This window comes from Mycetomoellerius zeteki, unplaced genomic scaffold (assembly GCF_001594055.1).
Source record: "Mycetomoellerius zeteki isolate Tzet28-1 unplaced genomic scaffold, Tzet1.0 scaffold294, whole genome shotgun sequence".
In the NCBI taxonomy this organism is placed as follows: domain Eukaryota; kingdom Metazoa; phylum Arthropoda; class Insecta; order Hymenoptera; family Formicidae; genus Mycetomoellerius; species Mycetomoellerius zeteki.
Window position 1 is genome coordinate 165,196 of NW_017257276.1, and position 18,222 is coordinate 183,417.

Genomic DNA, 18,222 nt, shown 5'->3' on the forward strand with positions numbered 1-18,222 from the left:
CCAGCTGCTTTGTCGACTTGAATGCGCCCAATGTTACAGCTATGTAATATAAAATACGGTTTTTATTTAACTATATTACATTATTAAAATTTGAAAATTTGAAAAATGACCCTAAATTATTATTCTTATAAATCTCAAGAGAAACGGGAAATTATTATTTTACAGGTATACTTGATAATTAAAATTTGTATCATATTTTTAATACAAATATAATATTAGCATAAATTTACGTTAACTAGATAACTGTTATCTGAAATTTACTCATTACCTGCAGCATTGCGCTAATCAAAAGATCAAATTTCAATGATACGCCAACACTGTTGGACTTTATGATATGTATTTTATATATTATATTTCATTACACAATGAGAAATAATTTAGTCGATCGATAACTTTATTCTCCTAGAAGAAATTGAATTCTAAAAAAAAAAGTGTAATCTTACTTCTCAATCAACTTGATAACGCGTAAATACGTGTCCTCAGCATTCATTGACTTTGCAAATTATGTGTGCTCTAACGTTTGCATTACAATTAATCAGATTGAATTGAAATGAAAATGAATGCATAAACACTCACTCGTCTCACGAATTGTATTTACGTGATGACGTTGCGCGCGCGCACACACACAAATATCGTTTCATTCGCCTCGGAATTTCAAAGTTTTGTCGGTGAGTCTTTCCGATGGATTCAAGGGTCATGTCCGATAATTGGCAAAGGACCTCGCGCATGGAACGTAGGCTTTCTATCATTATCTTTTTTTCATCGAAGCTACAAGTTCGAAGTTAACGATAAAGCTGTGTCAGTCATCAGAAAACATTATCATCACATCACGAATAACGGAATAACGCAAAGATTTATCTACGCGCGTCTCGTACAAGGACGCATCCGGTTAGGCAAGTGTATTTTTCCTAATTTTTTTTTCTACCTCCAATTTTTATCGGAGGTCATCCTTCCTACTGAAAGGAGAATGAAACTAGATTACAACAATCCTGTTATTACGCGCGCGCATCCTGATTTTTTACACGCCCTGCCCTTTTCTCTTAAGAAGGTACCGACGAAGACGGAAGAGGAGCGCTTACTTTTGAAAGACGCTTGCTTTTGAAGAGATCTCTCATTTTCGGTTGGCGTTTCCGGCATTGCATTGTGTGAAGCGGAGAACGGCTTGTGAAATAAAGAACGAGGAATGTAAAAGTATATATCACTACATGTCGTTATCGTTATCGGGGTGTGGCTTCGATATCGATGAGGGTCCTCGGAACGAGGTTTTCCTATCAGTCGCCTCAGGTATATATAGGGCCCGATACGCACCCTGCGCTCACCAGTGATCGGATTATCTTTTTCGCTTTCGCGTAATTTTACAACACACACCGCAAGTCCGGTTACCTCTGCATGTCTCTACGTGCTCCCAAGTCGATCTCTTATCATCGTATCGTCCCTGGTGACGACTCTTTATCACGTTTCGCACGCAGACTGGAAATGATCATAGTTTCCGTACGTCGCACGATCAAGTCGTAGCATGGCCTTCGCGCGATTTTGTCCTTGAGTCGCGAAATCAATTGTTCGGGTTTCGCGGTGATGAATTTCATTCGTAGTCCTCTTCCAAGAAGATGAGCCAACTGGATTCAACTTTCCATTCACCTGTGCGTCCGCGAAGAACCTCGGCGGAAACCTCGGAAAGTCTCTTAGTTTCATTATCATCAGACAACTTGGCGCAAGATTAAGGCAGGCAGAGTCAACCGCCTCTGTGGGACAGGCACGTGAATCGCATCCTTTATCCGTCGTTCGCTCTCCGTGTTCTCTTCGGAATCCTTATATCCGTGTGACTTTCAGTTGGAAGTGAGGATCTAGGCAGTGAGCGACCAGTAGGTCTTGATAACTTGTCAGATCTAACTCTTCCAGCTCAGGGTTATGCGGCTTCACGTCGTTTCACAATCGTAGGCCATCAATGTTGTTCCTCCCCCGGTGAATCTTTCACCGACCCGAAATCGGTCGTCCGAGATGCGTTGGCGGGTGTCATGGTTCAAGTGGAGAAGTGGTCTCTGCGCTTTGCATGAAAGTGAGATTCAACTCCTCCAACTTATTCCTGATCCCCCGTGATCGTCGGAATCAATATTCGATCCTGCGCGACTTGGTTACCTTGCTGGAGGAGATATTTGTCTTTACATGCCAACTTTAATGTAATATTATCTGTTAAATCTGTTAATCGCTGAGTGACTAAGTGCTGTGTTGGCAAATAGATTATAATTAATTCGAAAATTTTGTATGTTGATACTTAAGTATGTGCTCTGTAAATTTAGAATCAAAGCACATGATTTTTACATCTCTAATTTGCGCTATGTTTTAAGTCGTCGATAAAAATTATTACGCATGACTATATTTTTTTATAAGTATAATATACTTGGATATATTTTATTTTTTGTTGAGAGAGAGAGAGAGAGAGAGAGAGAGAGAGAGAGAGAGAGAGAGAGAACTTTTATAAAGCGAATATGTTATAACTATTATAAATCTGACACAAAAATGTCATTTTCATAATGTTACTTATACATACAAGTTTATTTGTATTTATATTGCATGTAATATTAAAATTGTCTTTGTAAATCCTATCTACTATCACTTTTGTCCTATTAGATTGCCCGAATAGACGAGGAATGTATTAACGCTCTATTGACCTTAGAATACTTGAGCCTCTTGTGCCAAGTAACACCGGTGGAAAAAGACACCGAGATTGTATTCGGACAAGCGCACCAAGGAGTTAAGTATCATGGTACTGTGGGTGCGTCTACAGACCGCATCTCAGAATGTCCAAATCCAATCGAACCTTTCGAGGCGACACCAATCATCGACGAGAGGATACATTCCATGTACTTCTCCTTCGATACTCTGAGTATTTTATCAAAGTGTCAGCAAGCGGAACTCTTGTTCTCGATGTTCGTTGATGGTTAGGAAATTTACTTTTTTAAAACAATGAATAGAAAAGAAAAACAAAACAAGTAACTGATCTTATTTTACTAGATCCTGTCCATATCGATGAGGATAGAGATAGTGCAAACAGAATTCTTATGGGAAACTTCCTGGAACATATGAAACAATTGCATAATAAAGAACTATTACTTACGTCAGCGGAGTCGCAAAGGTTCACTAAAATGCTTCTTAATAGGCCACGTGAGAATATTCCACCGTTACCTTTCTTTATGCAAAGAGGTACAATATTATTTTTTTAGTTTTTATTCTCTTACCGTTAATTATCACATTATAAAGTTAATAGATATTTTACATTATTACATTTATTTGCATTTTTTATGAAAATATAATATTCCACAGCTTTTTGCATTATTTTTTATTATATAATGTCTTTTTTAGAAAAAAATTGTAGAGATAACGTGCCAGATATTTATCCGAGATGGAAATGTTTCGTTAAAGGAATTAGCACGACGCATGTCATTATCACGATATTACCAGCCACTGAAAAAGATGTCCGCCTGATAATGTACACAGGCGATAATTGTACAAGTAACAATTCTGAGAAAAATTGCGATTCTGATATTTTCGATCTTGATATGAACGAAAAAGTATCGTCTCCAACATTGTGCGTAGAGAATTTACCTGAATTTGCGACATTGGAACGCAGAGAGTCAAAAATTTCTAATCACTCTACTACTGCAAATAGCACGTCGAAAGCTAATATTATAGACCATAATTATGATAATGTCGACAATGAGGGAAGCCTTATTATACCTGTATACGTATATGATTGTTCGTTAGCATTATTAATTGATGCACTGGTCGGCCAGTTGCAAACACCCCAGAATAAAGACATCTATCAAGATCATACCTTTAAGATTGGAGAGCAAATTTCTGAAGATTTCGTCAGTCTGAAATCGGAAAGTAACACAAAGCCTTCATCTCCGGAACCAAAGAGCGAAGATTCTGACAATATTTCTAGCGGTAGGTAAATATTTTTGACATGTGACAATAATGTAAGAGAAAGATACAGATCTTTTAAAGAATATTTATTGGCATTACCTTATTTCATTGATGTTAGCAATTAAATGTTTACGATAAAATTGATTTTTTTTGTGGTAGATCAACGAAGTTTGATGGAGCATTGCAAATTGCTGAGTCTAGCACATTGTCATTGCTATGTAGTTGCGGTTTATAAGTCACTTGCACTGCAGCAATCATTAAGCTACGAGGATATGGAGGCTGCTGTGGCACAATGCGAAGAAAATCTGATCGAGATTAATATTACAAATTATTTACGATTGGTGTGCAGACATTTGAGTATGTTGCCAGAAGGTGATCTGCTGAATCAATTAAAAATCTCCGCATGCAACGATGTTAAACCATTACATAGTTTGATAAAAAATAAATTCAAAAGGATAATGGCAGTTGCATTTAGGCCCGTACCTGCTCATCCAGAATTTTATTACTGTTTACCATCATGGACGTCAGAGAAAATGGTTCGTTTCTTTGAATATTTTGTATTATTATAATACTCAAAATGAAAATATGTGCAGACTTTCGTTATTTTACAAAGTTTGTGTTGTTTCCAGGAAGATGTATCACAAAGAACAGATAGTGATGACGATTTAGATGAATTCACGTGTCATTCTGAAATGCCAGCTCCAAAAACAGATAATTCTTCTAATCAAGGTAGAATAATTAAGATTATATTAGGGTGGGGCGAAAAAAATTTTTTTTTAATCGATTAGCAATATCCCCCAAAAGTTAACTATGGGCCTCAATATGATTTGGATAAAATTTCATCGAAATCGATTAATATCTTCAGGTTGCCCCTCAACTTTGAAATTAGTATTTATGCATTGCTTAGATACATATGTCAAAATTCGAAAAAATACTTAAATTTCAATACAATTTAGTACTATCTATTCTTTTTTGATCGTTGAACACGAATCCGAGGTCAGAAGTACACATTTCAAAATGGCGGATCCAATATGACGATATACAGGATGAGTAAAAAGTCCCGGATCGGTGAAATATCTCGAAAACTAAACATTTCCGAAAGAAATGTTTCCTACAAAAGTTGTAGGGTTTTAAATTATCTATTTACTAATCTAGTAAGTCTGATATTGGGTGACGTCGCCAAAGTCAGGTCAAGATCAAATCGATTTTTTTAAATGGCACACCCTATTTCTGAGAACAGCATCTAATAGCCGATGTAGAGAGCTTCCCAAAACACTGTAATAAAGTTATTTTTTATAGAGTTACTTTTCGAGTTATAAGGCTCGAAAGTTACAGTATCGCCGGCATTAGCATTACGCATGTGTCCGACCGACGGCTAAAACCTCTTGAATGTTGTTTAGGATCATGTCCTGAATAACATTTGTCAAGATCAAAGCCATTGGAGATTATTCCTCTTATTTTCATTTTTGCACTCAAAATGAATGTTTAATAACTCGAAAAGTACTCAATAAAAAATAACTTTATTATGTTTTGGAAAGCTCTCGACATCGGTTTTAGATAGAATCAAAAATAGGATGTGTCATTTAAAAAAATCCATATGTCTTTGACCTAACCTTGCCGACGCCACTCAAGGTCAGACTAACCAGATCAGTGAACAGATCATTTAAAACCTTACAACTTTGTAGGAAACATTTCTTTCGGAAATGCTTAGTTTTCGAGATATTTCACCGGTCCGGAACTTTTTACCTACCCTGTATGTCGTCATATTGGATCCACCATTTTGAAATGTGTACTTCTGACCATGGATTCGTGTTCAGTGACCAAAAAAGAACAGGTAGTACCAAATTGTATTGAAATTTAAATATTTTTTCGAATTTTGAATTACGTGTATCCAAGAAATGCATCAATACTAAGGCCGGAATCAGACTACGCATTGATTACAACTTTGTAGGAAACATTTCTTTCGGAAATGCTTAGTTTTCGAGATATTTCACCGGTCCGGAACTTTTTACCTACCCTGTATGTCGTCATATTGGATCCACCATTTTGAAATGTGTACTTCTGACCATGGATTCGTGTTCAGTGACCAAAAAAGAACAGGTAGTACCAAATTGACTGGTCAAATTTTAACCTTCAATCTTCAATGCGTAGTCTGATTCCGGCCTAATTTCGAAGTTGAGGGGCAACCTGAAGATATTAATCGATTTCGATAAAATTTTACCCAAATCATATTGAGGTCCATAACTAACTATATATGTATATATGTATATATTATAACTATAACTATATATATATATATATATGTATATATTAGGGTGGTTATTTTAACAATTTTTGAAATTTAATCACACTGTGACACCCCCTAAAGTGGTTCAATATCTCAAAAAAAATAATACTAAATTTTTTTCAGATTTTTTTGAACAATTTTAACTCGTGTACCGGGTAAACGGAAAAACACCTTTGCGAACGAAATTCGGCCGACACTCAAATTACTATCCAATGTAAAATTTTTTTTATTAGCTCGAAATTGAATGAGTTAAAAGCCCATTTTGCGTAAATTTTGATTACGGTCCAAAATAAAAATTGTCGATCCATGAAGTGGACAGAAAAAATCAAAATTATGTGATAACGATTGATATTGAATCGGCAATTTTTACTCATTCAATTTTGAGCAAATTAAAAAAAACTTTAAAATTAGTTAAGAATTAGAGCGTCGACCGAATTTCGTCCACAAAGGTGTTTTTTCCACCTATCTGTACCCCGGTGGCACGGGTTAAAATTATTAAAAAAAATCTGATGTTATTTTTTTGCAATGTTGAACCACTTTAGGTGTCCCTATTAAATTTAAAAAATTGGTAAAATAATCATCCTAATATATATATATACTCAGGATGGCCCATGTAAAGTGTTACAAGCTATTATCTCTGAAAGTGTGTGTTAAATGACTAACATGTTTAGATAAAAGTTTTATGGCTTTGAGGAGAATATAAGGTACCATTTGTTTGACCTTGGGCAGCGTTGTCAAAGTGAGAGCAAGGCTACTTTGAATTTTTTAAATGGAACCCTCTATTTTTTATTACATTTTCTTGTAGCTTATCTCGAGAGCTTTTCAAAACACTATAATAAAATATTTTTTCATTGTAGTGGCCTTGCTCTCACTTTGACAACGCTACCCAAGGTCAAACAAATGATACCATCTTATGCTCTCCTCAAAGTCATAAAACTTTTGTCTGAACATATGAATAATTTGACACACATTTTCAGAGATAATAACCTTGTAACACTTTACATGGGCCACCCTCTATATGTATTCCATTATAAAGATAGAACTTTTGTGTAGAACACATATGTTATATAAATAATACATTATATTATATTATTACTTACCAGTAAGTCAAACTGTCAATATTACATGGCCGGTTACGAATCTTCATAACAATGAGAAGCTGTCTCATCATTCTAACTCCAAGGACTCGCTTATCAGTGATTTTGATGAGGAAAACACATGGAACATGAAAAATCAGCCGCTCTTCTTACACTTGAGTTGCTCAATTCGTTTCCGCTCCGAACTTTCCAGTATACCCGTTAAATTGATGCCTACTTGCTTTACCGAAATTGTTCAAAGGATTAATGACGATAAAGAAAGGAATCTTACTGAATTAAGCCTAGACGACCTGAAGATTACTTTAGATATCATTTGCTTAAGTCTTCCGAAAGAAGTGTTGGAAGTATCATTAGAACGTTATCCTGCATTAAGAACCACATCTTACTGCAGCGCTTCAACGTTTGGTAGCATGCCGAGCGGTAGCAGTCCTGGTACGAATGCGAAAACTGAATCGATGCAGGGAAGAATGCCGCAGCTATCTCAGCATCACGCGGTAATCAACTTGAAAGATGAAATCGAGTGGCTGTTGCGAGACGAGACTGCGACAGCACTTTTAGATCATTCTTTACCGAATGCAGACACATTGAAGTTTATAGCACAGCACGTGTCGGAATCTACTGGAAGGTTTAGTAGCTCGATGGATAAAGTACCTTTGCATTTTGTCTTCCCCTCAGAGAGCAGCGCACCTAAATTTTTAAAGGAGTTGAAAAATCTTGAGATTGATAAGTACTGTATCTGTCAAGAGGCTGACTTATTTTACTTCGTTAAGAAATCAGAAACGATAGTACCTGATACAGAAGCCGACATATTACATGTATCACATGTAGATGTAAAAGAACAGCCATTAAAAGATGGTAAATAATTTTGTAACTAGTAATTTATAACTACAGATAACTTATTGAACAACTATGATACAAAATATTTACATCTCTTTTAAGAAGATATATTAATAATATACCTATTACCTTTTTAATAGTTATATTAAATATTTTGAAAAAAATTTTTAAATAATTTACATTTATCTGTTATTATAGATTTTTATTTATTAAATTTATTTACAGACGAAAGTATTGAAAATGCGGAGAAAGAAGAAATATCTACTACGACAATTCAAATAAACGGGCAAGACTCTGGAGATGTGCCAGGTTATTACTCTGAAATATCAAGCATAGCCGAAGAGAAACACGGGACGGATGATGGATATGAAGGTGACAGCAGTAATTCTGAGGATGATTATCAGTGGTTGATACAACTTGACAAATGCAGAGAGTGTTTACCCAATTTCTGGCTAATTATGAGTGTCGAAAGCAGTCACGTTAATGTTTATTTTCACTGCAGGTTGGTAAATCGAAATAAATAGGTTGTTGTTTACAGCAAGAGTTACATATATACATAATATAAGCAGAAATGACATTTGTATCATCACGATTTTATTATACAGATTTTTGGAACTTTCTTCACCAGAAGTGGATTGTTATTCGCAAATACAGAAAACGCTGCTTGCTCAAATCAAAGCTATATGCCGGCGAGTAAATCAATATTTACTTTTACAAAATCTTCACGATACTCGCATATGCGATCTACTGTTGGAACCCGAATCCACCGAGGATCATAATGCGTGGAAAGAAACCGGCGGTGAGTCTGGAAATCTTTTGCAAAATCACAGTTCTTCAACTTTGAATGTCACGCCAGGCATGTTCAGATGCCCTGTCATTTGGGAAGAACCCTTCAATCTTCATCCTCGCTTAAAGACCGGACCTGGAAGATCCGGATTATCGAGAGGGATCAAAGCGTTGCATGGCGTGCTTAACAGGCTCTCCGTTAATAACCGAAATAATATGTTCGTATACCAGGAAAATAACGAGAATGTATTTTATCTGCGACTTCACGAGCAGATGAACGATGTTAAACCTTTACAGAATAAATTGTCGGAAAGCGATGAGAAATTAGTTGTCTCGCGTAGCAACAGCGTCGCATCCTTATCGCAAGCTAAAGGCATCGGCCTGGTGAACGATCATGTCGTAGCGAACGACACGAGGCCTAGAGTTCGTTCATTTGGCGAAAAAGAGTCCGATATCTTGAACAAAACTGGTGATTCGATTATTCTGATGGTACACGGGATATCAGAAGCCGGTCCGGAAGTCAAACGGGATTTAGTGCAAGTATTGCAAAATCGTCTTGATGATGCAGTACTAGAAGTGCTGTCTGTGATGTTGGCACGTAACCCAATGTGTAAGCTGACACCGGCGGACGTGCATTTCATACAAAAACCATACAAATCTCCCGAATGTATAGTACAATTATCGGTACAGCCACACTGCTTACGACATATGGATGCTTTGGGATATTATTTGAGGCAGAATATACTGCAATTCTTGTATACGCCAAAATATACGGATCTTGGTGCGCATTATCATTTTCAGGATTACACCCCGTTAGACGGTACCAGAAAGAAAGTATCCGAATCAGACATCTTCTTATACAACCAAAGTCACTCGAGTGGTAGCAAAGGTATAGCTTGCATCGCGTTAGCCATCACTGATGGCAAAGGAGAATCCGCAACATACCCAAATGACCTAAATGATGAATCGAGCTTTCCTAAGTTGTTGAGAGTTGAGAATTTCGAGAGCATCGTATCGACGAATATTTACGATTATAAAAGTGATTCTAAACCGAGCGCACAAACATTAATCGAATTTCGAATCTGGAAGCAAGGCAGAGTCAACCTGGAATCATTAATTCTAAAATTATCGTCCGCTGTGAAACATGGTACTTGGGATTTAGTCACAGAGTATAATCTTCTAGCGACTCCGTTGACGGAACCAATTATTGATTCTTCAGCAACGGTCGGTGAAGCGGAAAATAAAAAAATTCAGACACCCGCAAAAACATCACAGTCAACACAAAAAGTTTCTGAGAATTTAACAATCAATCAGTACGAGCTTGGCGAAAAAGGAAAATTGGATGGGACTTATCACACTACGCTAGCACGCTGGTTTCAGTTTGCGTTAGAAATGGGAGTTCCTGCCGTCAAGAAACACGAGGTGATCATTCACCACAGGCATGCGATTCCCGTGATCGTGAGAGAGCTGCAGAATCTCATACGTAGTCAGGATCCAGACACATCTAGCAAGGTTTTTGTTTTGCAAGATCGACAACCATTCCTAAATCAATTTATCGTTTCGCATAAAACTGGATCTGCACCCAAATGGTCTGATAGCATTCGAAACAGTTCCGATCAGTCGTTAGCGGAAAATACGGATCAAGAAAGCGCAAATTCACCCGTGTACGTGCCGCATGAGTTTAACAAAGAAGAACAAACTACTTATATCAAATGTATTTTAGTCGCAAGGAATTTTCATCAGTGGAAGGCATCTTTGGGTAAAGAAATAGATCTGGAACTGCTTGCTCCTAAAGGTCGGTTAATTTAACGATTTTCACAACAATTCTCAAGTCTTATACATTATTAATTCTTTCACATTTTATGTTACAGATCAAAAACAATTGCAAAAATTTAATCCTCTTATATCGGAATTAAATTTTGTGCCTAGGCAGAGGATACTATTAGCTGAAATATTAAGTGACAATGTTAGTGTTTATTATGTAACACAACTATAAAACATTTGTAAGTAAGATTGAATACTCACTTTATATTATATTTTCAGATAATTCTTTATATGTACAACTGGTCTAAGGAAAAATCAGAAAAATTGATCAAACAAACGACAAGTTTAGGCACATGGCTCTCCTCTAGATCAAGTCTATTTACCAGCATAATTATGCAAAAATTAGGTATATTTCATCACAAGTTCACCCGAGAATCTCAGCAGAGAGTCGAGCACAGTTCTCAATATTACCAGATCAACGATATGGAAAGTTTAGCGAAATTTCCAAATCAATCAAATACCGATGGTAAAGACTGGGCGCGATCAAGTAATCGAGCGCAGTTGATGAAGAATAATGCGTTTTCGTGGGTTCAAGTGGTCGGGCAGGCGATGCGCGACGCAAAACCAAGCGCTCCGCATCCTCACAATATGACGGATGCGATTGTAAAGGCTGCTTACGACTTGCAGGATCTTCGACATCGAGAAAAGAGAATCAAAGGTAATCGATCAGCAAATCTGCGTGTATCCAAATGATTATGGTAACATATAATCTGATATGTATATTTGTAGAGGATTTGGAGAAACTATACGCCATGTGGCAGAGCCGCACGTCTAATATACCGATATCGCTGAACGCTTTGAATACGTTTAAGCAATACTCTCGTTTAATACATTTCTGCCATACGCCTCTCCTCTTTTTGCCTGCCTGGCGTTTGCAGTCCGCCGCCACAAGGGATCATTCATTGACGCCGCCGCAGTCATCTCACTTTGGCTTGAACGGCAATGAACAATCGTCACAAGCGACGCAATCGAAACAGGAAGCAACAAACGCAATTATGATAAAGTGGCATCAAGAGCTCTGCAAGTCAATGTTATCTGAATATAGACAGTATCTGCAGATTCTGGGCTTTAATCCAATCCAAGTGGAATCACCGCATAAAACGTTTGTTCGAATTCAATTATTCGATTTTGATTTAACGAACACGCGTATTTTTCTACAAGTGCGTTACGTTTCTTTTACAGAGACGAAGAGCACGCTCAGCAGCAGTCAATTTATTATCTTAAGAAATCGATGCTGGGTGGCATTTTGCTATTCGAAGTTCACTTGTCACAGCCGTTTTTCATCGTAAAGTTGTGTATCATTGAGTGCAATCGCTTGCAGACGAAGACTAGTAGCGGTATGATGAATCAAGTAAGATAAATTTGAATTGTATTCCCATGAACATGCATAGGATAGTTAATTTACACAAATGTATTACTTTATTACAGTTTGTACTAAGTTTTGTGGACGTTTGCGACAAGATTCAAATCAACATGCATTTGCATTCGTTTACATATGATTTTCATTTGCGTTGTATTCACTCCTACATCGCTGGAACTGGATTGTGGTCCTTGCAGCAAGGTTACCACCTCACTCACTTTATGGACGACTTTATCAAATATTACAGCAAAGCACCGAATTACGCCAGAAATCTGATATACAGCGGTAAGCTTCGAAAACGCATATCAATTCAATTCACTTTCGTCTATTTCGTATCATAGTACGTAACACATTTAACATTGTTGTTTCAGATGTGATAACAATACGCGACATAGCGATACCTGCGCGTACGTTATACTCCTATTTGCTCTCACATGAAAAGGTATACGGCATGCGTGTGTTTGTGATGTCCGGCGAACTCCAGGAATCTCATGACAACGAATACGTTCTAATTAAACTGCAAAGTACTCCCTCGGTTAGTTATTGCGACGCCCATGATATAAAGTGTACAGACGACTTCGACGTAGCGCTGATCGTGTCGCGCATGGAACAGTCACCGCAAATCGAGAAGACTGAGATTACTTTGAAATATTATCTGATGTTGACAAGTAAGAGGGAATTATATCCAAAAAGGGAGGTAGAGAATAATAAGCTAGGCAAATTTAGGACCGTGTACAGCGTTGGGAAACCCGCTACCAGCTCGTATACGGAGAACCTGATGGAATCCAGTTCTGCTTCATCTATGTCGCCGTTTACAAAGTGCAACTCGACAGAGATTTCGAGCGTCAATCAGCAGGAGAGAAGTTCCTCGAGCGATGTGACTACTAAAGATATTGATATCAAAATGCTAAACTATAATGTTCACAACAATTCGGCGCCAACGCCTCCACCAGTCCCAAATTCTCCCCTAGCGCAAAACTCCAACATCCCAAGTGCAGTCTCGGACACACCGCCATCGTCGTCGTCGTCGTCATCATCATCATCATCATCATCGTCATCGTCATCATCATCCTCCTCCTCCTCCTCCTCATCATCCTCATCATCCTCATCACCATCATCCTCTTCATCATCCTCGTCATCGTCATCATCATCGTCATCATCATCGTCATCACCGTCACCACACTTGATGCAGATTCGTCAGGAATCAGTAAATTACCTAGGCTACTATTCGTCGCACGAACAGCTCATGCAACAGATGATAATGGCTCAAGCGAAGGCTGCCCGTCAGCACATAACGAATATGGTGGAGCGCGGTGCATTGCAGTGCCGAACACATTTACTTTGGGATAAACTATTAGAGAACAAGACATCGATGACATACACCGAGTTCAAGGAGCTCTGTTCGTTAGCCCATATCGAGCCCCTTTCGAACCTGGATCCTAGACTCGATCCGCTTGTTAATCAGCCAGTATCGTGGTATCAGGCATTGTCCAAAGTGTTACAGAATAAATATCAAGAGCATCATAAGCAATTTATTACTTCTGATGGGAATATCACCCATCATCTCATATTGCATCCGACTCTCGTTCAAGCGTTCATGATGTTGACCATCGATATGCACACATCGAGAGGGGTATGTAGTAGTACTGCAAATTTGAAATATAAGACAAAAAGTAATCACGCGAAATTAAACATTAACATTCGTTTTAGGACTTATGCGCCGTTTATCGAAAATCCACAGAGGTTAACATGCCAATAAATATGGAAGACATCTACGCCTTAGTCGAAGGTTTCGTCAACGCTTGTTGTTTCCACTTATGGATGGGTCTTTGTAGCCAGTGATAACATTCCGGACAATACAATGACGTATTGCTTGTGAAAATGACATACTTACAAAAAATTGTTATGTAGCAAAATATATTTCTGAACGCGTAAATCAGTACTCTAATTGCTAATATGGATTATTACACTTATACAATTTTGTAAATATGAAATATATATTTTCATGTTACACAACATACATTAATTCTCATGTAGTTAATCGAATAATAATTTACTTGATAATACATAAAGTTTAAGTTAGCTTTAAAGGGAGACTAAAAAGTGTAATATTACGCAGCATTATCGATATTTGTCTACTCAGGAAACTCGGAGTTAGTAATTAAGGACTCTGTGCAATAATAAAAGAATGCAATTGCTTTGTTTTTTTTTTATAAGAAATACAACATTCACTTTATTCTGCGATTTCTAATCAATAATTCCCTAACAATTTCGTAAGGAGTTCCGAAACTAACTATAACGGTGCCTGTATGTGGTGTCTCGCTAATATTATTTCGTTCGATGTGTGTTATGAAGTAACATCTGTTCAACTGTAAACTTTATTTCGTTAGATCTCAAGAAAAAGAAATTACACTTGTTTAACATCACATTTCGAGAATGATTAATATTAAAACGATATTTAATGATTACTATAAGTAAGAATTAGTTATAATTATTAATACTAATAGTGCGTACAACCATACAGTTTTTAGGGAAGGACAGCATTCATATTGTGAAATCTTTTAATTAGGCTCAGTATCTCTCGATTAAATTTTTCTCTCTCTCTCTCTCTCTCTCATTTCTCTTTCATTCTCACAAACATTCATCGACTTATACTTTTGCTGCTTTTTTTCTGGTAAAGAACCAGGCTACCGTTACCACCGCTGTATCTCTATTCATCTATCGAACCGGTTAAAACATCGCTGACTTCAAAGTGCAGTATATTACATTTTTTCATCCTATATTATTTCTTATGACAAACTAATGTATCTAACTATTACAATTATGTGTGAATCTTATCTTTAGCTTATCCTTATCGCGTAAAACTGAACTAATCTCTCCTTATCTTTCCTTGTTGGGAATTATCGTTAAGCTCAGCATCTTCTTCCAAGATCCTCTTCAACAAAATAAACCCTAGCTTCGGGTATCATTGACAGTTATTCTCACGTAATTACATCAGAATTAATTATACGTATATACACATATCTGTACGTCTATATGTATATATCGAGTTTTCCATTAGATCTTGAATGAAGACCAAGCGTGTCACCAAAACGTCACCGATTGGACGCATGAACGCATAAACGCGTGATTATGTAAGGAGCGAGTTCTCGTAATGTACTTTACTCTGAACAGGCAGAATAACACATGATAAACTGCTACAATATACGACAACAGCGTTTCAGTAAGCTTATGCAAATCCAAATCCTTCGCTGCATTCGTGAATTGCCTTGAGTAGATTTGTACGTAATTTATCATATGTCTCGTACACTGGTAGATCCAGTTGATTGAAACTACAATTAGGAAATACAGTTTTAGCCCCGTAAATTTACGATTGATTTAATTTAATTTTAGCTTGTATGTTCGAGGAAATGTAAACAAAAAAAATTTCCTTTTCGTATAATTACCAAGTATGGGCAGATGGAAGTCTGTCTGTTGACCTATCTTCTCTGTGAATTTGGAACTTTTGTACACCGTTCATGCCTTCTAACGCGGCGAAACCTTGTAACGGCACTTTGGACGTACCAGTAACGAATTGTAAGAACTTGGCACGATCTGCCTGATCAAAACCTCGTAATGCACGCCAAAACCACTGAATCTATATTTAGGAAAAAAATAATAAAACACACATGGTATAAAATGCAATCCTTTTAAATATGACATATACAAAATATACCTGTAAAGACGTAGCAGTATATTTATGGTACTCGGTATTTGCTTTAAGATCCTCAATATCTACATTAGGCAAGCCGCTGATCAATAATTCAAGTTCTTGTTCATTAAATATAGAGATCAGTCGTTTAGGTATAATATCATAAAAGCCTTCCAAGAACGCATTTAATCTATGGAAGAAGATTTAAGATGTAAAAATAAGATAAAGTAATTAAACAAATATTTTTTTTACTCGATTTCAAAACTTTAAATCCACTTACTGTTTACGAATTGCTCCGGTCATCTTCATTTGACATACGAGCCTAATATATTCAAGTTTGGTCTCTTCTGTAACAACTATATTACGTCCATTTGGTATTAAATCTCGCACGTCGTTGACACCAAATTCGTTCACCTAGAAGCAACACATATATTTAGTAATCGAAATACAAAGCCAAAAATTATGCTGAAAAATAATTGTTCTTTACCTCCGTGGAGAACGTTAACTCATATCCCAAATCGGAAATATTATGTTCCGTAAGATAAACGAGTCCTTTGTAAAAACTATAATCCTCACTTTCCATATCCGTATGTTTCACGAGTATGCCAAGTATATGTTTATAGAAACTACGCGTGAAATAGCATTCTAATAATTTGTTGTCATAAATAGCCTTAGCTACAAAAATAACACGAGAATCAGATAATTTTAGAATTATCTCTTTTAGAAGGATCTGATGTCTTCATTGAAAATCGAATCGAATACTTACCAATTACTCGACCGACAAATTTATAATAACACAAATGATTGGGATTACAGTGTGAAGATGAATTTATCATGTATGTTACTCGATCGCCAGGACTAACGGTGAACAGAGCGTACATTGGATTGAAAATTTCCCTCGAAATGATGACATACCACTCCCGCAGCAATCCTCCTGCATCTTGCCCTTCCTCACCTTTTAAATAAGAAGTAAAATTACTTAGTGCCGACATTTATGAAGTTTGTCAACTTATCAGGGTAACAAGCTTATTAGGGTAAATGTTAAGAATCTGCACCTTCGAAGACGATATAAAAGCGATTTTTCCATTCGTCAGCATTTCTTCGGTGAAGCTCCCTGAATGAATCTTCGAAAACGTGACTCCTACGAACATGAACTGCCAGTTCTTCCCTACGTATACCCTCGTCCATCCGTTCTAATTCTGTTCTAAAGTAACGTCTCTTCACGTCGAAGTCTAACACTCTTGTGTGATCCACCAACACGGAAAATGGTCCATCTGCTAAATGTGTAGTTGTTTGTCGTAGAATTTGGTTGAGCACGGTTCTGTGTGTTTCTGTGCGAATAAGATACATATTACATCAAATAAATAATAGTAATTACGGCTTTTATCATTATTTATATGTAATATGTACCGGCAAATTTGAGGAACTTTAGTTGATCCGGTGGTAATGTTTTCTGCGGGGCTGGTGTGATATCCCAAGAAGCATTAGCGGGAGCTTCCGACTGAGAAGTACCTTCATTGTCTGAATATATTGGAGAGACTGGTGCTAAGTCTGGTACCACTTCTCGATTCTCACTAGTCGTGTTGAGACGACTGTCACGATCTCGAGACGTACTTGAAGATGAGTGCACCAAGAAGAACGCTTCTACCGCAGGCTGCAATGTTAAATATATACATATAGTCCATGTTTATATCGCAAATAACGTAGTAATGATCAGTGACAATACAATAATTCGGTGATAGTAAGCTCCTAAAATGTCATAAATTAAAACTCTTTACCTGTAAAACAAGGACGGCATGGTGATCAGGAGTGTATTCTAATTCAAGTAAGCAAGCGCTAAGAGTTTCCCATAAGTTATCTAATACTAAACTCTCACTCAGCAATGGAAGTGCAGTTTTCTCTTCGTCTAAAAAAAAAAAAAAAAGGAAAAATAGACATAAGTATAGACGTTTTTTTTAATTTGTCGATTAATCAATCATATATTATAGACAGCAAATGCAGTTTTTATTGAGCAAAGTTGGATTTTTTGCATATAACGAGATATTGATCAATCTATGAATTAAAATATTCGTCTTATTATAGGAAAAATAAACATCTCTGCTCGACTTACCATTACGAGAAGAGGAGGTCTTTGAATTCTCAAGACTTAAAGTATTTGCTTGTGTTGTATCCATAGGAACATCGATGTCTGCATTGTCGGTGGCTGTAACAAAATACATTAATTTTTAATACAAATATTAATTTAGGAAAAATTATAGAAATAAAAGATAGAAAGATATAAAAATACCTGTCTCTGATGCATTGCTTGTTGTGCCTGTATCCATCGCTGTCTCTGTTGTTTGATTAGCTTGAAATAGAAGTTGTATTTTGTAAATATTGTAAATTTAACATAAGTAATGAAATATAAAAAATCGCA

The 18,222-nt window shown here is 36.8% G+C and overlaps 2 protein-coding genes across 10 annotated transcripts in view; one reads left to right on the top strand and one right to left on the bottom strand.

The window, feature by feature from the left end:
* Positions 1 to 15,313, top strand: part of LOC108724388 (protein SZT2) — a 24,754-nt gene extending 9,441 nt beyond the window's left edge. The window contains exons 11-26 of the mRNA XM_018450743.1: positions 2,629 to 2,938; positions 3,013 to 3,201; positions 3,361 to 3,945; positions 4,084 to 4,460; positions 4,554 to 4,653; positions 7,315 to 8,163; positions 8,371 to 8,647; positions 8,751 to 10,726; positions 10,803 to 10,897; positions 10,975 to 11,413; positions 11,485 to 11,857; positions 11,938 to 12,106; positions 12,184 to 12,400; positions 12,487 to 13,103; positions 13,257 to 13,748; positions 13,826 to 15,313. Coding sequence (XP_018306245.1) covers positions 2,629 to 2,938; positions 3,013 to 3,201; positions 3,361 to 3,945; positions 4,084 to 4,460; positions 4,554 to 4,653; positions 7,315 to 8,163; positions 8,371 to 8,647; positions 8,751 to 10,726; positions 10,803 to 10,897; positions 10,975 to 11,413; positions 11,485 to 11,857; positions 11,938 to 12,106; positions 12,184 to 12,400; positions 12,487 to 13,103; positions 13,257 to 13,748; positions 13,826 to 13,957 — 7,197 coding nt within the window. The 3' untranslated portion in view covers positions 13,958 to 15,313. The remainder of the gene's footprint in view (positions 1 to 2,628; positions 2,939 to 3,012; positions 3,202 to 3,360; positions 3,946 to 4,083; positions 4,461 to 4,553; positions 4,654 to 7,314; positions 8,164 to 8,370; positions 8,648 to 8,750; positions 10,727 to 10,802; positions 10,898 to 10,974; positions 11,414 to 11,484; positions 11,858 to 11,937; positions 12,107 to 12,183; positions 12,401 to 12,486; positions 13,104 to 13,256; positions 13,749 to 13,825) is intronic.
* HUWE1 (HECT, UBA and WWE domain containing E3 ubiquitin protein ligase 1) overlaps positions 14,318 to 18,222 on the bottom strand; it is a 26,457-nt gene continuing 22,552 nt past the window's right edge. For 6 of the 9 annotated variants that reach the window (XM_018450737.1, XM_018450736.1, XM_018450733.1 and 3 more), the window contains exons 34-44: positions 18,094 to 18,153; positions 17,917 to 18,009; positions 17,585 to 17,712; positions 17,217 to 17,460; positions 16,862 to 17,137; positions 16,573 to 16,761; positions 16,294 to 16,481; positions 16,087 to 16,220; positions 15,831 to 15,996; positions 15,562 to 15,752; positions 15,345 to 15,447 (exon numbers count right to left, since the gene is read on the bottom strand). In XM_018450737.1, coding sequence (XP_018306239.1) covers positions 15,345 to 15,447; positions 15,562 to 15,752; positions 15,831 to 15,996; positions 16,087 to 16,220; positions 16,294 to 16,481; positions 16,573 to 16,761; positions 16,862 to 17,137; positions 17,217 to 17,460; positions 17,585 to 17,712; positions 17,917 to 18,009; positions 18,094 to 18,153 — 1,772 coding nt within the window. Of the gene's footprint in view, positions 15,448 to 15,561; positions 15,753 to 15,830; positions 15,997 to 16,086; positions 16,221 to 16,293; positions 16,482 to 16,572; positions 16,762 to 16,861; positions 17,138 to 17,216; positions 17,461 to 17,584; positions 17,713 to 17,916; positions 18,010 to 18,093; positions 18,154 to 18,222 lie in introns of all 9 variants that reach the window. The other 3 variants (XM_018450741.1, XM_018450740.1, XM_018450732.1) reach the window with 1 other exon arrangement.